This window comes from Oenanthe melanoleuca, chromosome Z, assembly GCF_029582105.1.
Source record: "Oenanthe melanoleuca isolate GR-GAL-2019-014 chromosome Z, OMel1.0, whole genome shotgun sequence".
Classification (NCBI taxonomy): domain Eukaryota; kingdom Metazoa; phylum Chordata; class Aves; order Passeriformes; family Muscicapidae; genus Oenanthe; species Oenanthe melanoleuca.
The window spans coordinates 67,186,515-67,209,097 of NC_079362.1; the positions used below are offsets into that span (position 1 = coordinate 67,186,515).

The 22,583-nt window shown below is 54.4% G+C and overlaps 2 protein-coding genes across 2 annotated transcripts in view; both read left to right on the forward strand.

Moving 5' to 3' along the window:
• Positions 1-12,806, forward strand: part of LOC130265499 (uncharacterized) — a 21,831-nt gene extending 9,025 nt beyond the window's left edge. Inside the window, exons 2-9 of the mRNA XM_056514599.1 lie at positions 7,962-8,213; positions 9,685-9,975; positions 10,223-10,320; positions 10,560-10,752; positions 11,364-11,475; positions 11,855-11,901; positions 12,303-12,379; positions 12,582-12,806. Of these exons, the coding sequence (XP_056370574.1) occupies positions 7,962-8,213; positions 9,685-9,975; positions 10,223-10,320; positions 10,560-10,752; positions 11,364-11,475; positions 11,855-11,901; positions 12,303-12,379; positions 12,582-12,620 (1,109 nt within the window). The 3' untranslated portion in view covers positions 12,621-12,806. The remainder of the gene's footprint in view (positions 1-7,961; positions 8,214-9,684; positions 9,976-10,222; positions 10,321-10,559; positions 10,753-11,363; positions 11,476-11,854; positions 11,902-12,302; positions 12,380-12,581) is intronic.
• A 2,369-nt stretch (positions 12,807-15,175) lies between these two features.
• LOC130264749 (uncharacterized) lies at positions 15,176-22,280 on the forward strand (the record flags this gene model as incomplete). The annotated part of the gene is made up of 11 exons (XM_056513211.1): positions 15,176-15,266; positions 16,718-16,960; positions 17,673-17,963; positions 18,366-18,463; positions 19,776-19,980; positions 20,113-20,224; positions 20,358-20,592; positions 20,826-20,865; positions 21,128-21,233; positions 21,313-21,359; positions 21,817-22,280. Coding segments are annotated over 11 exons (1,482 nt in total), but the record flags the coding sequence as incomplete, so codon positions are not given.
• Between the last annotated feature and the right edge of the window lie 303 nt (positions 22,281-22,583).

The window sequence follows — 22,583 nt, forward strand, 5'->3', positions numbered from 1 at the left end:
GGCTTGAGCAGTGAAGGAGGTGCAGGGTGAAAGGTTTGTCAAGGAGATAGAGAGCTGCTTGGGCAGCTGGAGGAACCACTATCACTATATGCCAGATGGAGAGCAGATGGTGGGAAGGGGGTACAAAGCACGAGGGCAGAAAGAGCAGATCAGGAGCTCTGATCTTGGTGCAGATAGTCTTTATGCAATAGGGTTTGGGGGGAAGCTAGTCTGACCTGAGATACTGCCCCAAATCTTAAAATTCCCACCTCCTGGGCTTAGCCACATTCTCTGTTCAAGAACCAGAGTGGGATGTGCTGAAGACGGTTCTGGGATGGAACAGGAATGGCTGAGCCAGATGTGGAACTGCTTGGATGTCAGAGCTGGAAACCCCCATTTCTGAGCACATCTTCCTCAAACCAAAATGCAGCACCCCACCCCCGCTTCATTCCTCCCCCCCAGCCTTACTCCACCCTGCTCCCAGCTGTGAACTGCTTATGCCCAATTTTATGTGCTAAAAATACCTTTCTGGGCAGTCAGCAAATGCGCAGCCAAACAGAGGACATTGGCAGTCTGAGCATGAAGGGGATTTGGGATGGATTTAGGGTTAGTGTGGGATGCAGCACCAGGCCAGGAAGACCTGGATGGCCTGAGCAGTGGGCAGAGGGCTGGAGATTTCCAGAGGGACCTTCATCAGAGTGGCAGTGCCAGGGCAGATTCTTGCCTAGCTTGGGTGTTTGCTTCTGGGGAGTAGGCATGTGCGAGTGGACTCAGAAAGGTGGGAAGATGCTCCCTGTGGAGAGCAGTGAGCAGGTCCTGCTCCCTCCCCTGGGAAGAGGTGGTGTAGCAGTCATAGCAAAGGGATTATCCAGCCCTCAGGGCCTATCCCTGCTCTGCCCAGCACCAAGGAATGTCCTCCTGGGAGCCCTGCAACATGCTGGGCTCACCCCTGTCACAGCTCTGCTCTCAGCACACCTATCTTGGATCAGACCTGGCAGCTCATCAAGCCACCATAAGAGCAGAGATGGTAGCCTTGTGCTAGGTTTTGTAGCCTGGTGCTGGGCTTTGTAGCCTTGGGTGACCTATTGCACAAGAGGAAGTCCCTGCCCCTGCCACTGTCACCAGCTAGGTGACAGCAAAGGTGCCCTGGTGCCACCCCTGTCTCAGGCCAACAAAGTTCCCTGCAGACCTCCCAGATATTTTACTGGGTCCAAGGGAGATCATGATAGCTGATCATGACCAGGCTGTCACCTGTCATGATCAGGGCTGATCCCTCTGCACTCCAGCACTACTGGGGCTCCCCCAACCCTCTTTCTGCCCATAGGTCTGGGGTTCTTCCCCCAACTCTGTAGAGGAGCTGTATGGGTTTAACATGTCTGTGTTCTATCCTCATTTTGGGAATGGGGCTAGAGGGTGGCATGCAGTGTGGGTCATTATCTTGTTGATGGCACTGCAAGATCCCTCCTATGGAAGGAGGTTTGGGCCTGGTGGGGCTAGGAAAGCCACTGGAGGCATGAGGAAGAGCCCACAGCAGGGTTCAAGACTGGATTCTGGCTGGATCCAGTAGGCATTTTCCAGTTCTCCCTGCCAGAATATGCTCTAGGTTCTGGCAGCACAGGCTGTATCCCTGAGTGAGATAGATTCTGCATCCTGGAGAGGGGCCAGCACCATGTGGGGACCCAGACCACCACACCACACAGGGCCATGTGCTTGTTACGTGCAGACAACAAACCCCTTCCTGGCTTTCCCAGGGATGGACCTGACTGGGCTACCCTCCTCAGACCTGAACCTGACTCAGAAGCTTTGTGTTGATGTCCCAGCCTGGCTGCAGCCCACCCCCATCACCTGAACAACATCTGTAGGTACAACCAAGTATAGGTATATCTATAGGTACTGACCAACACCACCATCTATAGGTACAACCCACATTGGGCTCCCTTGGGACAGGTGTGAGGTAGGGAGGAGGATAAGACCCACAATATACTACTGTTGTTTGTGAGTTCTGACACAGTAATAGACTTTACTATAGGGGAACATGGTGGCTGTGTTAGCAGTGGAAGTCTCAAAAGCTTTTGATTCTGAAAAGCCACAGCTACTTCTCCTTTTCCTTGTGGTTTTGTGGATGGTTTTGAGCCTCCAGTGTTCTTCTCTATCAGAAGTAAATCTGATTGTAAATTTCAGGTGATTTCAATTTTTCTCTTTTCAGTCTGAAAGTCTGAGTCCTGGTAGTTCCTTGATGATTGAATGGACCTTCAGGAAACAGTCCATCAAGCACAATTGCAATGATATTGAATTCAATGTACATGGCTGAGTATGTTGCCTTTCAGTATTTCTTCAGCATTTTTCTAGTGGATGCTGTATACCCAGAAAACAACAAATCTCAAAACAATGATAAATTTCTAAGAAGGAAGAGGCCAAACACAGATTTCCAGGCCTCGGGACAGGGGTAAAGAAATAATCTCATCAGGGCAATAGGAAGCCTGTTGTACCACTTGTGAATTTTTGAAGCTTGGCTGTTTAATTCCATTGGTTTTGCTTCTTTCACATACCAAGGAGAGTCAGTGAGAGTGTCTGTGCCTAAATCTGGGATTTTATCAGGACATGACCCAGTGAATGCTGGCTGTGGCCATTCTCCTGGGTGCTTGCACCTTTGTTGACTGCACAGGAGCAAGAAAAACCTGGTTCCCAAAGGACAGGGATCCAGCAAGCAAATGAAAAGGACATGACTTAGTGCTGCTGTTCTTCTTGCTGAAAGCTTTCTAGAAGACTTCATCCATTAACCTCACAACAGCTGCATGTGACACAGCTAGACTTGATGTAATGGTGTTCCCAAATGAACCTTAGGAGACATCTCGTTTACAGAAACTCAGTGTTGCTGGTTTACTGGGATAATAGATACACCAAGCACTGTCCTGAGGATGGTGGCTCCTGCAAAAGGATCTGCCAGGGAGCTCTGGCCAACAAGTTCCAGCTGAGTGGTGAAAAACACCCATACCCATACCCATACCCATACCCATACCCATACCCATACCCATACCCATACCCATACCCATACCCATACCCATACCCATACCCATACCCATACCCAGAACACTGATAGTATTGCACCATAAGGCATTGTGCTTGTCTATCCAGGAAAACACAGACAGGAAGACCCTGTAAAGCACAGAGTTGAAAGAGGAATGGCCCAGGAGAGCTGCAACAGTGCAGGGAGTCAGGACTCATGGAAGCTTGAAGTTGTGCAAGAGTTTGTGAGCTGAAAAGGGGCTCAGAGAAGAACTTGGTGGTGGCATCTGAGGGAGTGTGAGCATGCCCCAAATGGAGAGCACTTAGGGAATTCTCTCCCATACCCAAAGACCTTACCTGAGCTCAACAGTAATGGGAACAAGGCATCTCCATCCATCTCCAGGAAGACCCTCTTATACTCATACTGTTCACACTGTCTTTATCGACTGCTTCCTGTCCTAAAAGACATTGACAAAGGACAGCTCAGAGCAGGAAAGGTTTGGAGAAGAAAGGAAAAGAGAACTTCCAGGTTCAGGAGCTTGTCTGATCTGGAAACTCTGCTGGTGGATTCAACAGCAAGAATGTTGCAGCTTGATTTGTTCAAGGTAATAAGAGGAGAGATTTTTGGAAGTATTTAAAAGATATGTAAATGTGGTACATAGGAACATGATTCAGTGGTGGGCTTATTGTACTGGCTTAGTGGTTAGACTAAGTGTTTATCTAGACTTAGTGATTATCTAAGTGTTTTCCAATATACATTATTCCATGATTTGAAAGAGAAAGTGGTGCATGATGAGAGCAGCCTAGGGTGGCCTTGGGCACATTAATCAGGGGTGTATTCCTCAACATCCTCCACTGGATCTGGAAAGAGAGTGGAGAGGGACAGATGTGAGAAGGTTTTTGGAGGTGCTTGTGGGAGCAGGTGCTGAGGTAGCCAAGGAAAAGGCTGGACTAAGACACCTGTGAGACTCATGGAGCCTGTACCCACTGTCTGTAGGAAGATGTGTGAGAATACTGAGGCTGGTGGGACGCTCTCTTTCCAAAGAGGAAGCTTCTTGTGCCACATGTGATTTCCCTGTGGGGCTGTCTCATTGCTGTGCAGGGCTGTGCAGACACCTTTCCTGAGCGGCTCACACTGAGTCCTGCCCAGGACTTCATGCCAGCATGGCTCTGTCAGTGCTGGCTCTGACATTCCTCCTGGCCCTTGCTCCTCTGCTGCTTGCACAGATGCACCACACTCCTGTGACTCCATGGGAAGCAGGTAAGAGAGGATTGTGCCTATCTCTTGCAAAAATGGTTTTGCTGCTCCTCTACCTGCGTATTTGCTACCTGGCCTTACCCTGCTCAGTCCATAAGTGAGCTGGGAGGGGAGGGCTGAAGCTGGTATCTGCATATACCTGAAACACTCACATGTCCTTCAGGCTGCGGTGGGACAAATCTCTATTTGGGGTGGAGGGTGGCAAGCCTCGGTGAACTGGGAAACTTCCATGAGAGTGGGACTTGCAGTGTCCCTCTAGGAAGTGGGGAGTGTTGCTGGGAGCAGGAGGTGGCCAGGTCTTGTTATGCAGCAGACAGATGAATCCAGAGCAATCAGAGTAGTGATGGCCTTTCTGGGCAGTTCAGACATCACCCCTGTCACTGGTGATGATGATGTTCATCAAAGATGTGAGCTCTGTTAGTGGCTCTCTCCCACAGACCCTGGGGTTAGGGAACTGTAGTTTGGTGGGATTGTTCTCATCAAGAGACTTGTTCTGTTCTTTCTCCATGCCAGGAGGATTACAGGTAGCCCTGGGTCTCTGCTAGGCTTTTCCTACAAAGAATGTGCCACAGCATGGGTAGGGAACCTGAGCTGTGAGGATTCTCTCTGTAGGGAAATGGGAGCAGAAGTGGCTAACCAAATGATCAGATGGGTCATGAGTCATGCTGTCCATCACCGGTGGCTCGAGGGATGCTGCTCTTCCAGCAGTGGGCAAATCTCAGCTACCCAGGGCAGGATGGAATCTCTCCTCTTCTAGTCTGTGCTCATATCTGAGACTGACCCAAAAGGATCCTGGATGTCACCCTTGGGCAGGATGTGTGTTACTTCAGGGTTTTTAATGGCAGGAGGGTGGAAGGTGCGTGAGGGGGATGCCTGACGAGGCTGGGACCAAGTCAGGGGTTTCATGTCTGTCAGGTAGTTTTCTGTCAGTGAAATGTGCGCTCTGAGGGCACTGGGAAAGACACTGTTGAGGGGGAAGAACTTTCGTGCCTGCACCATGTGATCTAAAAAAGATGGGGCTGGTGATCACTGTCCTTTGGGGTGGAGAGCTGGGAAGAGGGTTGCGATGATAGCGTGGAAACCTGCTGCCAGAAAAGGGAAGTGGTGAGTGCTGGCTGGCAGGAAGTGGGCAGCTGCAGCTGAAGAGAGGTGTTTCATCCTCCTTCAGGAAAGGCCACCTCCATGCCCACTGCCTCCTCATGGACTTGTTTTGCACGGAGTGAGCAAGTCTAGGTAACATGTCTGCCAGGACAGGACAAGGCAGACTCATTCTGGGTGAAGAGACTCGTTCTGGTGAAGTGCAGAGGCTAGGCTGAGCACATTGGGCAGGGTGTGAGCTTTGTGGCCACTGGTGTGAACACAGGTGGTCTGAGGGCAGTCTCTAGATGAAAGCTTCTTTCACCCACTGTGGAAAAAGCTGATTAACACAAAGAGTCAAGGTATTTGATTTACAGTTCTGCACAGAAAGGTGTGTTAGATGGCAAATCCACACAGCCAGCACACCGAGGCAGACAAAAGCAGGTATATGACACAGACACAGTCTTTGGCTGTTAGTATATCTTACTGAAGTCACTGCTTGCCTGCGTTACTATGACTCATCTTTTCCCTTCTTCAGTGTAAAAGCACAGTGTTCCAAGAAATCATGCTACATACTAGGAGAGTGGTGGTCTTTTTGAGAGAAGGAGGCAAATGAACTGAAAACATGGGTTTTTTTATGACAATTAAGAGCAAGGATTCATCACTAGGGTGATGAATAATGTAACAAAACTCATCAAAACTGGGTGTTTTCGAGCTCACACGTAAATATCATGGATGAGCAGGGGTGGTTTTCTTGTTTTTTCCCTTTCAAGGACTTAGACGTTTCATTTTCTGTCTGCCTCATTCCTGTAGTTATTTCTTCTACTGCAGAATTGCTTTGTTCTTTCACTTGTTACCTGCAACTTTACTCCTGTTATTCACCATTGCTGCTGGTAGTCAGTTCATGGGACAAGCTGTGGAGTGAGAAATGGCAGCAGAGGCTCCCTGTGTCGGGTGCACTCCCACAGCCCCTGTATTTGTGGGAGAGAGCAGCATCCCCCAGGCTGCTGGATCCCTCTGGCTGGGGTGTTTCTGCAGCAGCAGGCGGGCAGGTGGACTGTGGATAACCCTCCTGCACTGCCCCTGGGGGCGTGAGGAGGGATAAAGCATCTGGAGGATGGGGTTCATCCTGGGAGGTGCCCTCTCTGCCACCCCTCTGAAGACAGGGGGACTGGCACTCCTCTGGATGGACCACCCTCACCCCTGAGGATGCTGCTGGAGCCCAGGGACCCTCAGGCTCTGCCTCCTGGCCTTTGCACACAGGAAAATGTAAAGCTCCCTCTGACTGGGACTCCAGACTGCGGCTGTACCCGGAGAGGAGCAGCTATGACTTGAACGAAGTGGTGCTGCTCAGGTGTGCTGGGGCGTTTGTGCCATCCATCCCAGAGATCCAATGCATTTCCAGATCCTGTGGAATGAGGCTGCCAACTGCATAGGAAAGCACTGCCCTGCACCACCCTGACCCAGGGTGCTGAGCTGGTGACAGACCCTCTGTGACCTGGTCACGCACATGACAGTGCAGGAATGGGAGACCTGGATGCCTTGGTTTCCCCCATGTCCTGGCAGTGACAATGCTCTTTTTGCCTCAGCACCTTGCTGTAGGCACCTTCTGGAGTCTGTGCTCCTGGGGAGAGGAATCCTTCCCAGCCAGCATCTCCTGCCTCAGCATGGAGTAGGAATAGCTGCAGGGCTTCTGCTTGCTTGCCTGGAAAGCTTCTCTAGGGTTTTGGTTGTCTTTGGTATGGGAGGCTGTTATTGCAGCATGGCTCACCTGTCCATGAAGTAGACAATGAAATGACAGCTCAAGCACCCCAAGGGAGGCTTGGCAGTCCTGGAGATGGGGTGATGAGGAGCCCTGTGTGCTTGGAGAGTGCCTGGACTCATGACAGTTGTATGTGTTGGGATGAATAGTCAGAGCCATGAGAGATGTGTCCCCAGTCTTCTCTTATAAGCTCCCAATAGTACTCCTCACCCAATTTTACCTCTGACAGAAACATGCCAAAAGCCTGCTTGGTGGGACCCCAGACTCCAGCTGGCACCAGCCCGTGACAGTTACACAGTGAATGAAGAAGTGACTCTGAGCTGCAACAAAGGTTTCCAGCCATCCTTCACCCATGTCAAATGTTCAAACATGTTTCAGCCGTTGGATCATTCCGGGTCTCTAAAGGAACACGTGTGGCTGGGGAGAAAGAGCAGTGGTGTGTGGACTCGTGTTCAGGGGAACATAGTGTGCATTGGTAAGAACGGTGTCAGGAAGTGCTTCCTACCAAGCTCTGTGATCAATTTCTGTCCTGTTCATCCATCTCCATCACTGTGGCCAGGGATGTAATTCTGGTGCCATGTTGGCGCTGCTTGGATCTCAGGCATTTGATACCTGAGATCAATCTCCTACTGAATTCTGGCACATCCTTGTCCACTACCTACCTGGACAGGCCTCAGCCCCAGCTGGCACTCATCCACAAGAAATGCCCCCTCCCAACCAGTCTTGCCCAGGTGTCCCATCATAGCAGATGGGTGTGTCACCTTCCCTTTCCTTTCAGGGGTTAGAGGGTTTGCTGGGGTTTGCTGAAGCCCCACAAGATACCCTGCTCCTCCTTGAAACCTCGCAGCCCAAACTAACACCCACTTTCACCTCTGCCAGAAACATGCCAAAAACCCCACTGGGACTCCAGACTCCAGCTGGCACCAGACCAGGAGAGTTACAAGAAGAATGAAGAAGTGATGCTGAGCTGTCCCAAGGATTTCCAGCCATCCTTCACCCATGTCAAATGTACAGGAAAAGTTTTGTCTGTCATCAATGGAAAACCTGTACACAGAGAAGCTTGGAATGGAAAGGACAGCAGAGGCAGTTGGATCAAGATTCAGCCCAACCCAGGCAGGGTACAGTGCTTTGGTAAGGAGGCATCAAGAGCATTTCTGACTGCCCTGCTCTGCCCTTCCTGAGCAGGGAATGCAGCCTGTGGGGGCACAGGAAGCTTCTGGCTCTGTATGCCTGTGGAAATGGCAGGTGCTGCTGAAGGCAGTGCTGAGGCAGCTCCTGAGTCTGCCCTGTGCCAGCCCTGGGGTTGCAGGGGTGCCCTGGTGGAGATGGCTGATACCAGCTTTAGTTCCTGAGGGTCCTGGCAGGAGGGAGTTTCGGTACAAAGGTCCCTACCTTGATAGCAAAGTAGCCATTTTGGCAGTAACCAGCGCTGCCCATGGCACGGGAGGTCAGGGACCATGCAGGGCTTCAGGCTTTGTTCACACACACAAGGCTGGGTGGTGTATCTCCCTGACATCTCCCTAAGGGCTTCTGGCAAGAGCATGGGCTGAAAAGTCAGGGGCACATGTGTAGCTCTGACAGGTGTTTGTGGCACAGGTGACAAGGGTAAAGGTGTGGCCCTCTCCTCATGTGCTGGTCCCCCCTCCCTGCCCTGTTGCATGCTGTCACTGCTGAGCCAGCTTTGGGGCTCAGACTTTATGCCTTCTTACAAGGAATTGGGGTGTCATCCTGCCTAAGGGACAAAGAGGGCACCAGAGTCTCTGGGCAGGCTCTGTGCAGAGTACAAACCCCTCATGGGTTCCCCTGACTCCAGCTCCTCCTGGCCCTTCCCAGGAGCCCTGAGGGAAGAAGTTTGGAGTCCTTATTTGCCCTCGCCCCTTGCCAAGAATTGCTGTGGCAGGGCTGCTCTGTGCAGTGTCCTGAAGCTCATCTCTTGCCCTGATGGGCTAGGGAAGAGGATGCCCTGCTCCAATCCCTGGCTTGCCCTGCAGAGCCACACTTCCCAGCTAACACCTTCCCATCTTGTTGGTGCAGGGAAGTGCCAGAAGCCCCAGTGGGACCCCAAGTTAATCTTTGACCCAAACCAGGGGACCTACAACCTAAATGAAGTGGTGAACATGAGGTGCCCTGAGGGGTCCTGGCCTCCACCCATGGAGATCAAATGTGTGACATCAAAGCCAAGAGAAAGCTCTGTGACTCCTCATAGTGGCTGGATAGTGAGGAATGCCACAGACACCTGGCACCGTATGGAAACGAACTTGACCTGTGTGGGTAAGTGAGCAAGCCAGACATTCTCCCAGTGCTCTCAGTCTGTTGTCCCCAGGCATGGAGAGCAATTCTGCATGTGTGGCACAGTGTCAGTGCTCTGTGCTCAGGGTGGTCAGGGCATGGCAGAGAAATCCAGAGGAAATTCTGGATGCATCCCAGGTTTATATCTGTGCAGTTGGCAATTCTGGCATATTAGTCTGGGAGAAGGCAGAATGTCCTTGTCCACTCTGTGCTGGGGACAGGCAAGTGAGGGAATTGTGGAGTTCGTGGGGTTTGATGTCAAGGCTTGGAGGGAAAGGGAGGGACTGATCCTCTTGGAATATTCCCTTCACAGAGGTCCTCCAGGTTGTCCCTGAGACCCTGAAGATTTCAAGCACCAGCATCAAACTGAACTGGACCTGCATGCTCCCTAACTTGTGCCAGGATATTCGGGCCAGGTGTCGGCTGGAGCGGCGTTCCTCCTCAAACTGTGAGGTTGAGGAGGTGAAGGGAGAAGAGATACTACAAGGCCGGGAGGGAACATTCATCTGCTCCCCTCTGCAGCCCTTCACTGTCTACAGTGTCACCATCTCCCTGCTGCCTAGCACAATCTTGTACACGCGGCTCCTCAGCACAAAGGAAATGGGTGTGTTTACATTAAATGTCAGGGTGCCCTTCACCCTGAAGCTCAGCCAGAGAATCTGTGCCCTGCTGTGATGTTCCTAGGATCAGAACTGCTTGCAGCCTGCGGGTATCTGGGAAAGGGGCTGTGAAGGGCCCTACAGCAGAGCATTCCCCCTCCTCACCATACCATTGTCACTGCAGAGGCACAAGCAGCCCTTGTGGGTGGCAAATTCCTGTCCATGCATGATGCTGTTCTCCTGTGCTTCCAGTGCCAGACAAACTGGAGAAGCTGTGGATGGATGTCAGCACGGGGTCCCTCAGGTGGAAGGCACTGCCCTCCTGCAAAGGGGAGATCATTGGATACCAGGTACCAGGAGTCCATGGAGTGGTCCCCCTCACCTTGCCTGGAGCTCTGTGCAGGCAGCCTGAGTCAAGGCGTGAGCCCTCCTTGGCCAGGGCCCACAACCTGTACACTGATGGTGCTGCTGGTAGGGCCAGGTCCCCTCTTGTGCCCAGCCAGCAGTAGCAGCCACTCTCCACAGAGCTGCCCAGTGCAGAAGCAGGATGTTGCTGCTACTACCTACCAGCTCCCTGTCCTTCTTCCAGCTGAACATCACCACCATGAGAGCAGCGGATGGCAGCTTCCTCGAATTCAGCCAGGTGTTGGTGAACCAGTCTGTCTTTGAGTATGTGCCACCTCATCAGACAGCTGGCAGCAAATACCTGGTGACAGTGCAGGGCCTGACGGCAGCTGGGGCTGGGGCTGCATCACAGCTGGAATTCCAAACCTACGTCCAGGGTAATGGTTGTTCTACCCTGTGTCTAGTTGGGGTGGCCTCTCATGGGGTGAGTACTGAGTACAGAGCAGCTCCCAGAGCTGTGTGTGCAGCCACGCTGTCCCAGCTCGGACAGGGGCAGGCACCTGGCTCAGCAGTGGGCATGAAGCTGCGTGAGTCCTTCCTTGAGGGCTTTCATTGGCAGGTCTGCAGAGGAGCTGCACTGCTTCAGCTGCTGTTTGTGCCTTTGGTACCAGACCTGCCCCCTCTACTCTTCCACTGAAGAAGGTGACACCCATCCCTGCATTTGGGTGCAGAGGTGACTCAAAGTCAGAGAGGCCCAGGCTGCTGAGACTGGGTCTGTGTAACCCTGCTGTGTGCAGGATGGCTGAGGAGGCTGCCAGGCCCTCCAGCTGGGGCCATGGGGCAAGGCCCTGTGCTCCAGAGCCTGACTCTGCCCTGCCCAAGCACATATGAAGGCAGGGGAGGACTGTCTTACTGACTGTCCCTGCAGCAGCCAGGGCAGCAGGCTCTGGACATGCATTTCTACACATGTGCAGACACCCAGCAGCAAGGCTGGGCCACTGCTGCTGCACGGCCCAGGCTGTGACACCCACTCCTGTCCGTGTGCCAGTTTCAGGGCAGCCTCCGGGCCCTTGGCCTGTGTCAGCAGTCATTGTAGTGGTGCTGGTGGTGGTGCTGTTGATCCCCTTGTCTGCTGGGATCCTCTGGTTTGTGTTCTACAGGTGAGTGGCAGGAGATTTGGAGCCTCGGCTCTGTCTCAGGCCATGCTGTGCTGTGCTTTGGGTGGGGATGGAGACGGTTCCCCAGCTGCTCCCACCCTTCTCTGGGTGCAGAGGATGCAGCTGGCTGCTCCTAACACACATTGGCTCTGGGCTCCTGGCTGGGGCTCCAAGTGTCTTCCTCAGGGGCAGGGCCATGTGTGCTGAGAGACCCTCGCCCCTGGTTGCTGTTGCAGCCACCGCTGCTGTGCCCTGGGGTGGGCAATGCCTGCCAGGGCAGAGGGAGGGTGTGCAGAACCCTCCATGCCACTGCTGCTGGCTTCAGCAGGGTCTGGCCCAGGTCAGCCTCTCCCTGACTCAGGACTGCCCTTTGCCTTCCCAGAAAAAAGAAGGCCTCGCCCAGCACAGCCGAGGAGGATCACTACACAGGTAGGATCCCAGCAGAGGGGACTGAAGGGCTGGAGCTGGGAGGGCAGCAGGTGTGTTTCAGGGCCTGGTGGATTCTGAGGTAGCTCCAGGCAGCCCAGCTGGCTTTGGCTGACCTGTCAGACCAACGTGTCCCACGTGCATTCCCAGCTGAGACCCTGCTCAGGAGCCTCTTCCAGCCGCTCCTGGCTGGGGTCTCCCTGAGGTGCCTGTGGGGGCTGGGAACTGCTGCTCCTTCTCACTCTCTGGGGTAGGCAGCAGCTCTTCCCAGCCCTGCTGTCCTGATGGTGAGCAGCCCAGGATGATCTGCAGCCTCTGGTGATGCTGCCTGCCTGAGGCTGCCCAGCTCCTTCTCCCACAGTCCCCGGGTCCCTCAGGCTCTTTCTGTCCTCTTGTCCCCCCAGAGCTCCAGCCATATGAGAATGGGGATAATTACTGCATGATCAAGACTTTTCTTGAGAAAGATGCAGGTAGGAAACGGGTAGTCCTGCCTGTGAACCCCACATGGCACAGAGAGAGTGGGGACTGCCAGCTCTGATGGTGTGTCTGAGCTCCTCACGTTGCTGAGGGCATGCAGCAGCCTCTGCCCTGGGTTCTCTTGTTCTCTCTGAATGAGGAGAGGAGGTAAATGTGACCAGGCTGGAGAGCCATTTCCCAAGCCCCTGCCTGTTCTGGAATCCTAGGAGAGCCAGAGCAGTGAGGAAGAAGAGCAGCTGGAGTAGACATCTGAGGCTCAGTGGTGATGGCACTTCCCTTCTCGAGGCTTGGTCTTCCACCACCAGAAGCTTTGAATCATCTCAGGGGTTATTGCTTCCCCCCAGATTTTCTCCTTCATCAGACTCCAGAATGCTCTGTCACAGCACAGGAGCAGCTCAAGGCATGGGATGACCTGCTTGTGCCAGCAAGGATATGTCCCGGTAGTTCTGCAGTGCTCTGCCATAGCCATCTCACCAGCACCTTGGTGCCTGCAAATGTCCTCTGAGAATGAAGGAGCTCACAACTCCTCTTTTCACCCTGTGTCCTTGTATCCATCTAGACCCTATCCTCTGCTTGAGTTTAGCCTAGCTGTGCTGTCCTGTGCTGCTGAGACTGAAACAACCAATAAATTGTTCTGGTTTGCAGGGGCTGCCTGGCTCACAAAAACTCCTGCCTTGATTTGTGTGTGAAGGCCTTGACCCCATGAATCTTCGTGCAGGAGCTTGGAGCAGGCTTTTCCAGCCCCTGGCATCTCCAAGGAAGCACACCCAAGGTGCTGCATGCTCCCAGTGCAGAGCTTTGAGTGGCTGCTTTCCCTCCTCCTCATCCTATAGGTGACACCATCTCCCCTATGCACAGCTGGACCTCTGTGCTGGTCTGTCTCTTCCTCTGTGGGTGCTGGTGCTCATCTCCCATTTTGGGAGGTGCAGTTGGTCCTCTTGGGACATCTGTGTCCTGCAGCCTTTGGGACATCTGTGTCCTGCAGCCTTTGGGATCTGCTGGCTCTTGTCTCTTGGCTGCTGCTGCTGTCCCATCACCTCCACCACCACTGTCTCCCAGCCTGTGGAATGCCAGTGCCCAGTGCAGCCTGGATGCTGAGGCACAGTCCCAAAGCTCTCCTGGGTGAGGGGTGCACTGCTGGCCAATGGAGCAATCAGCCTCTCTGTTCTCCAGCTCTGTGAGCTGCCTGTGATGTTTCCATCTCCTTCTCCTGGCTCTCCTGAGTTCCCTGGACTCAGGTGTGACAAGCTGGTTCTGGTTGTGCTTTTTACAGCCCTGAACACAGAGCTGTCATGTTTTATTGCTTGGTGTTATCTCTCTCCCCTGTCAAATGTGCCAATATCCAGTGCAGCCTGGAGGCTGAGGGGCAGCCTCAAGGCTCTCCTGTTGAGGACTACACTGCCAGAACATAGAGCAATTGACCTCTCTCTTCTCCAGCTTTTTTTTAGCCTGGCATGACTTGCATGTGCTGGTAAAGACATGTTTTGACCGTTCTTCATATGAGCTGTCTGCCCATCAGCTCAGTACCTTCAGCAGGCCCCTGGGACCAAAAGATCTCCTTCCTGTGACTGTTGATGGTGTGATGTGTGTGCCTGATGGAGCAGCTCTTTGTGGGTATTGGGCAAAGAGAAGAGAAACTCAAGGCTGTGTGGCTGCTGCTGGTTGAGAAAGGGGAATGAGCAGGCTTGGGATAGGGGAGAAGAGTTGCCACCTCTTTGGCTACCCTGCTTCCCACTCCATGCCCCCACACCCAGTCATACCCTGGGCTGTCAGCCTCATGACTCCAGCTGCTCTGTCCAGACAGTAAAGGCTTGTGCTTTGGACAGGGCTGCCTGCTGCCCCCAGCTCCTGCCCAGTCACCTCACTGCCCTTTGAGGTGCTGTTCCCTGTGTGTGCTGACTGCACCTTGTTGAGGGCAGCCATGAGCAGGGCACCCTTTGCCCTGGGCAGGAGTGTGTCCTGTGCATGTGCCACAGGCAAAGCTGAGGGACAAGTATTGTCTGTGTGCCTCTGCAGCCCCCCATGCCTGATCACCCAGCCTTCTGGAATCCAGGACATCCAAAGTGGAAGGGAGGATCTGGAAGAAGAGAAAAGTGGTGGCTGCTGACTAGCAAGGGGCATGTACTGTGAGTACAGTGAGAGTTTTCTCAAGCACACAGCTGGCACTGTAGGGCAGCACGGTCTGCACACTTGGGGACAGAGGAGAGTGCTGCCAGGCTGAGAGGGAGCAGGAGGAGGCAGCTGAGGATACAGAAGCGAGGAAGGATGAGAGAGGCTGTAGGTTGAGTGTTTCTTTCAGAAGGGCCACAGACTATTTCAGGCATTGAAGTCCTCCTTGCAGTTCATGTCCCCATTCCTATCCATGCTTCTGACCAGCTCTTTATGTGGTTTCTCAAAGGTCCTCCATCTCCTGTGATCATTGAGGGGAAGTGACTCATCACCACTCTAAAACCCACACAGTGTCAGGAAGGGCTTGGATATTACCTCAGAAACAGGAGTAACACTTCTTGAATGCCCTGGTAACTAGGAGGGTTTGGGGAGGAAACTCTGGGGTCTTGGTGACTAGGTTCCTTCTGATGAGTCCCAGAACCTGGATGCTCTTGGGGCAAAAAGATATCAAAAGGCAGAAGTGCTGACAGTGATGGGAGGTTCCCTGCCAAAAGAGGAAGCATCCTACGTCTCATGAGGAGATGTGTCTGTTTCCTTCCTGTGGTTGCAAGCCTTGCAGTCAGATACGGATGCCTGGGCTCAGAGGCAGCGAGTGGGGCTGAGATTTCAGTCCTGACTGGGGACTTCACTGGCTCTGGAGTTCCTCCTGGCCCTTGCATCTCTACTGTCAGCACATGGCCAGGAAGAACATTTCAGCATCCAAATAGTGCCCCAGGGAACAGGTAAGAAGTGGTTCTTCCTCTTGGAAGCTTCTGCTGTCTGTCCTTCTTTACACTGGATATTCATCCTCACTGCCTGCAGCCCTGGGCTGCAGGGCCTCTGTCTGTCCCAGGGACAGGAGCTACAATGCAGTGTACACTGGGGCTCTGTGGCAGAGACAGGAATGGGCTGGATGTGTGGTGATGGGTCATGCCCTCCTGTAAATCAGCCTGCCACTCATTCCCTGGGGACAGTGGGCACGAACAGGGCATCAATTCATACACTGTGAATCGGGGGAAGGCTCTTCAGGGAGGTGTCACTTTCTGTACATATCCTGTCCCCAGGTGTACGTGAGGGACACTGTGCCTGCTGAGAGCAGTGCAACAGGGAGCTTTCTGCTGCTTTGCCACACAGCTGCATTGGGGCAGTATCAGTGGCCAGGTGCCTGAGCATGGGGTGGGTCATGGTCATGAGCCAGAGGGACAAAGCTGCTGGTTGTGGTGCTCAGCTGGGTGTCACTGGTCCCCTGCCAGCAGGGCTGTTTGAGAGCCAAGCCTGAGCACACGTGGCTTGTCACCAGCATTTATTTCCCTTTGTGGCGAAGGTGATCTTCACCTTGTGAGATTCCTTGTGTACACCTTTGAGAGTAGGAAGATTGCATTTTAAAGCCCTTCAGGCCTCACAGAGCTTCTTGCAGAGGCTTGAAGAGGCAAGGGCTCCTTCCAGAAGCCAGTATCCTTCTCTGTAGGAATCATTGTCACAAAGCCTCCCCCTGCAGCATTGGACAAACTGCTGGGACCAGCTACTCAGTCACTGCCTCCTGTGCCTGGAGAATGGTGAATTTGGTGAGGAGGTGATGAGAGAAGGAAGGGCTGTGTCAGGAGACAGGGGCAGGGGCATTGGCAGAGCAGGAGATGTGAGTGGAGGAGGCACTGCTCAGCCCTGTCCTGCTGCCCAGCAGTGTGGGGCAGGAGGAGAGCAGCCAAGGCACTGAGTGAGTGACACCAGGGAGCCCAGAGGTGCCACAGGGGCGTGGCTGATGCCTGTGGGAGGGATGAGCCACAGCTGCAGGGACATGCTGCCAGCAGGAGTGGTGGTGCCATGGCCCAGCAAGTGCCACCTGAGCTGGGCTGGGTGACAGGACTGAATGAGAGGTTGGAGGGCATCTCCTGCTGCAGGGGTGATTGTCCTGGGAGCATCCCTGGCCTTTGGAGAAGGGAATATGGTGCCCCTGGACACAAGTGTGAATGGTGCAGGCTCAAGGAGGAGTGATCCTTCACAATTTCCATGCATAAGGAAAGCCCTTCCCTATAAGGAAAGCCTTGCCCTGAGTTCACATCCCAGCAGATGGATGTGTCACCTTCCCTCTCCCTTCATTGGCTGGATGGGCTGCTGGGCATTTCCTCCCACCACTCACCCATATCTCATCCCATCACCTCCCAGCCCATCTAACAGCCTCTTTCACCTCTCACAGAAGGGTGCCAAAGGCCCCCATGGGACTCCAGACTGCAACTGGTACCAGACCAGGAGAACTATGTAAAGAATGAAGAAGTGATGCTGAGCTGCCCTGATGGTTTCCAGCCGTCCTTCACCCATGTCAAATGTTCGAGTGAAGTCCAGTCCTTCTCTCGTGGGAAACCTGTGTACAAGGAAGTCTGGATTGGAAGAAACTCCAGAGGTGTCTGGGTCCGCATTCGGTCCAGCGTGGAGTGCAGTGGTAAGGAAGGGATCATGAGCTCTCTTGGCTGCCTTGCTCTGCCCTTCCTGAGCAGAGAAAGCAGAGTGTGAGGCACAGGAGGTTCTAGGCTCTTTGCTGCCCAGTGAAATGGCAGGCGACAAGTCCAGCCTGCAGGTCATCACTGGGGTGTTGGTGATAAGGGTCTCCCTGAGGCCTTCTGCAAGAGCATGTGCACAAAGGTGAAAAGCACAGGAGAGGGGTTTGTGGTTGAGTTTGTGGCCAGCACATGGCATCACTGTTTGAGCAGTATCAGAGGGCTTTGCTGCCCTTATCCACTCAGACAGTGCAGCTTGAGTACCATGGCTTGCTCCATGTGGGCTGGGCCCCTCCAGATTCTTGGCATGGTGGGTGCAGGCTTAACACCCTCTTCTCACAGCTTAGGGCATTCATGTTCCCACCAAGGGAGAGCAGAGCTGTACCTGATGGTCTGTAGAGATTTTGGGACACACAGACATCTCAGTTTTGAATCAATGGGGAAAATTGCTTGAACAGTAGTAGTCCACTCATTCACCCACATTCGTTTCTGCCCAACTCTTCCTGCTCCCCTTTGAGAGAGCTGCAGTGAGCACCTCCACTCTCACTTTCCCTCCCACCAGGATGGGTGATGAGCAAAGTTGTCTGCCTGCAGCATCCTTGCATGGCTGAAATGGGAAGGGAATGAAGTGACCTTCTGGCAATCTCTCCTTCACAGAAATCCTCAAGGTTGACCCTGAGACCTTTGAGATTTCCAGCAGCAGCATCAAACTGAAGTGGACCTGCAGGTTCCCTGATGCCTGCCAGGGCATGAGGGCCATGTGCCGGCTGGCAGCGCCTTCCTCCCCTCCCTGTGAGGCTAAGGAGGTGAAAGGAGAGCAGATGTTACATGGCCAGGAGGGAGCATTCACCTGCTCCCCTTTGCAGCCCTTCACTGAGTACCGTGTCACCATCGACTTGCCCCCCAACACAACCCTTTTCTCATGGTTGTTCATGACAGAGCAAACAGGTAGGTGCACAGAAATGCCAGAGACAAGGAGCAGTGCAGAACTGTGTCCCAGCTGTGTACCAGCTGGTGAATAGATGTTCCCCTCACCTGTCAGCTCAGCCTGACCATTTGCTCCCTGCACTGATGTGCCTGGGATCAGAGCTGCTTGGGTCCTGTGGAGCTGTGGGGAAGGGGCTGGGAGAGCCCCGAGCAGGGCACGCCCCATTCCCATTGTCCCACTCCACTCCACAGCACAGTGCTGTGCTTCCCACTGCTGCAGCACATGCAGCCTTGGCAGGAGTCAAAGCCTTCCTAGGGATCCCTATCCTGCAGCCTGTCCATGGCCAGGAGCTGCCTGCACCCTTCTCTGGCCTCAGTCCCTGCTCATGGCCCTGTGTGTGACCCCACTGTCTGTGCTTCCAGTGCCGGACAAACCGGAGCAACTGTGGCTGGATCCTGACAGGGGCTCTCTCAGGTGGAACTCGCTGCCCTCCTGCAACGGGGAGATCATCGGATACCAGGTACCAAGGGACCAGGGCAGACCCTCTGCCCTTGCCTGGAGCTCTGTGCAGGCACACTGGGAAGGGTGGGAAAGGGACAGCTGGGATGACCACAGTTCCCAGCCAGTAAATATCTGGCTTTGATGAGCACAAGCGTTTTCTGTTTCATTCTCTACATTCCCAGTGATGTGGAGATGCCCTGAGAGGTGTGAGTGCTCCATGTCCTCTAGGCACATTTCTTGGGTCTGCTCTGCTTTGGGTTTGGCAGGCTTTTGTTGATGTGCAACACATGGTGACGTGTCTTCTGGGTGGAATCCCAGGGTTTCCTGTGCCTCTTGCATACTTGTTTCTGGTTCTTGCCACAGAAAAACTTGTAGTTTGAGTAATCCTCACAATGTCCCTCCTGAAAGCCCCTTCTCCAGAGAGCTGCACCATCCTGTTGAGTTTTTGTCAGTGCGAGGCTAGAAGCATCTCCTCTGTCTCTGGATTTGAGACACCTTCCACAGCAAACCCCTGCTCTCTAGCAGTGGGAGGGGCTGTGTGTGCTGGTGACAGTGTTCTCAGGATGCTTCAGGTCCTCTCTGAGGACAGAGGTCTCCACAGTGTGACAGGGACCTTGCAAGCTGTTTCTTAGCCCTTTCCTGGAGAAACTGTCAGACAAGCTCTTGACAATGTTGTGAGCCTGTTTGGCTGGTTACCTGCTCCCAGACATCAGTGTTCATGAAAAGAATCCTTTTTTTTCCACCTTCAGTTGTCTTCACTTTTGCACTAGCCCAGATTCTATTTCTGCATATGTAGCAAGTGAGAATGGCCAGGGATCTCATGACAAATTGAGATGATGCATGGGCAAATAGGGATCCTTCATCTGTATTACTTATGGAAAATTTAGTTGTTCTCCTTGTCTCTTTGAGAAAGCCTTCAGAGGCCAACTTTACAAAAGAGGAAAGAGAAGCTTAGATTTCTCCAGTGGAGGATGTTACCACAGTGCCTCTGGTGTTGCAATACACCTGGAGTGACAAGTCCTCGGGCTCAGTACATATATGAACATTCCTTCAAACAAACAGCCTCCCTCTTCCCTTCTCAGAGGCTTCTCAGAGCCCTTTGCTCACACAGGCTGCTGCTCACACATCTCGAGTGTTGGCTCCAAATTCCTCCTCTCCTCCCTTTGAGGTCCCCGCCTGGAGCTGAGGCTCCTGCCGATTCCTCTCCAAATTCCTTCCTCAGCCGGGCAGGCACAGGGCAGGGCAGGCGGGCAGGGTCGCTGCCAGCTGCGGGCACCTTCCCAGCGGGCACCTGGGAGCTGCTGCATTCCAGCTGTGCCTCCTGTCCGCAGCTGAGCATCACAGCCAGGAACGCAGCGGACAGCAGCGTGCTGGAGACGGAGCGGCTGCGGCTCAATGGCTCCGTCACTGAGCTGCGGCTGCCGGAGCACAGCCCTGGCAGCAGCTACGCCGTGACCATCCAGGGACTGACGGCTGCCGGAGCCGGGGCTGCGCTGGCCAAGGAGTTCCACAGCAGCAGCAGCAGCAGCAGCTCCGGTAAGCTTTGCTGCGCGGCTGTCCCGGGAGCGTGGGCACACACGAGCCGTGCTCGCAGCCTGCCTTGCCCGAGGCTGCCCTTGCTCCTGGCTCAGCCCCGCCCGTGCTCACTGCCCGGCTGTTCCCCTGCAGACACCCCGGGGCCCCAGGGCATCAGCTGCCGCAGCGCCCGCGACATCGCCCCATGGCAAGGCACGGCCGTGCTCGCCCTGAGCCCCATCGCCCGCGGCTCCGGAGCAGCCAGGTGAGCGCAGCCCCGCGGCTCTGCAGCCCCGGGACGGCTCTCCCCAGCCCGGCGCTGGCTGCAGACGCCTCCCTTCCACCGCCCCCTGTCCCCTGTCCCCTGCCCCCTGTCCCGCTGACTTTGGGCCCCGCAGGGAGCACCAGCTGCTCGTGGCCCCGACGCACAACGGCTCGGTGATCGAGGGCATGTGCTCGGGGCAGCCGCAGCTCCTCAACGCCAGCGTCTACGTGGCCGCTGTTCTCAACCTCAGCGCCCCCACGGACTTCGTGCTGGGCGACGGCAGCCGCGGGCAGGGCGAGCACAACGCTGCGCTCCGCCCGGGCTGCGGCTACACGGCCCTGCTGCGCCTCGCCCGCCGCTCGCCGCAGGTACGGCCGGGCTGCTGCTCCTGCTCTCCGGGGCTGCTGCCGGCCGGAGCTGCGCCCCTGCTGCCTCTGGGCTGCCTCTCAGCGCACCTGCTCTGCCGTGCCTGGCCAGGGTGCTGTCCCTGGCCTCCTGGGCCACAGCCGGCTCACTCGCTGGCCCTGCCTGGGGACCTTTGCCTCCAGCTGGGTGGTGCTGCACGAGTGGGTTGAGCTCTCCCTCCTGTCTCCTCCAACAGGCAGAGAAGTTCACCTGTGTCTGCTACAGCTTCTCTCTTGGTGAGTGTCTCCTTGCTCGTGGTGCCCAAGCCTCTCTCCAGCATGTTCCCTTTTGCCAGCCTGGCAGCTGCCCTGGAAATCAGCTGGCCCAGCTCAAGTGCTTTTGGGTCTCACGTGGAACAGAGCTAAATCCCCACACATGGGGTGATCCTACCTCCCAGAAGAAACCTCAGCCAGGACACAGGCTACAGCCTTGCACATACCCTTTGCCCTTCTTGGGGTCATTGCCAGGCTGTGGCACTCACCCCTGGCTCTGTGTTAGTTGCAGGGCAGACTGCAGGCCAGTGGCATGGCATTGTGATTGGACTGGTTGTGCTGTTGGCAGTCCTCCTTCTGACTGCAGTCATCCTGTGGTTTGTGCTCTCCAGGTGAGTAGGAAGGGGACAGGTTCAGCAGGTACATACACAATGCCAGTTTCTTACCCAGGACTCCCCTTTGCCTTTACAGGAAAAGGAAGTATTTGCCCAACAAAACTCAGGAGGATAATGAAAAAGGTAGGAAAATGCAATTGTGCAGACAACCATCACAGAGGGGACTATAGGGCTGTGGGACAGCTATAGTGAGCTGCAATCTCCCAGGACAATCTGAATTTCAGGAGAAGCAGCACTGAGGCATCTCTTGATTTGCCTTAGCTGGGGATGGTCAGGATGGCTCTGCCCACTGAGGCCCCCATGGCAGCAGAGTCTGGTTCCAGGCAGTGCTCCCTGCCTGGAGCAGGGACAAGGGTGGGCAAAGACAAGCATCCCAAAGGCTCAGATCTTTGAGGGAGCCATGTCTGTGGCATGCCTCACAGAGACCTGCAGGCTGAGGGGCTGCTGCTCTCACCTCAGCACTGACAGGCACCTCTGGGGCCCTGTGGTTGGGCACAGCTGGGATGAAAGGGCTGGGCTGTGGCAGGCACTGCTTGTGCCCCAGCCTGTCTCTGGCACTGGGTGCCCTTTTTCTCCACAGGTAAAGGTGGCTAGGCTGGAGATCAGTCACTTCAGCCCCAGCCAGGACCATGGAGACATCCGGAGCAGTGTGGACATGGGGAAAATGGGAAGGATGACCCTGGCTCAGTCCTGATGGTTGCCATGTCCCCTGGCTCTCCTGTGACTGTGACCAGCCTGGGGGACCCATGCAATTCATCCAATTCATTGCAAGAGGAAAACACAAGGCCAAGGAGGGTTGAGCTTTTTCATACCTCAGCCCTTTCACTTTCACGTTTTCTTACTGCTTTTGTAAGGCCTTTGAATCTGGCTTTCTGTAATCATTTTTTCCTGGGCTTTATTTTCATTTTTGCTTTCCTGGAAGCAGGACTTGTATGTAGGATTTCTCAGTCTCAGACCCACACAGCTCAGTTGATGGCATTCTCCTCCTGTCCTCTTGGTCCCCAACCCTTCTGCCCTCTCTGTTGATATTCAGCCAAACCCAGGGCTTTGCTTGGCCTGGCTGGACTGCTTTGTGTCTCTGCCTGTTCTGTCTGGACAACAAATAAATGGTTTAGGGTTTGAAGGGGCTGCTTGTTCCACACAGCTCCTGCCTGGTCCCCTCATTGCCCCTGTGGGGTCATATTGCCCTGCAAGGAGCTGACTGTGCCTTGTTGGGGGAAGCCACGAGCTGTGACTCTGTGTTCCCCTAGTGGTTCCTGATAGCTTTTCTGACCTCCTGAGCTGAACTGCACAGCTCTAATGTGAGTTTGGAGCAGATGTGCGGTGGGAATCCATCAAGGGTAATGG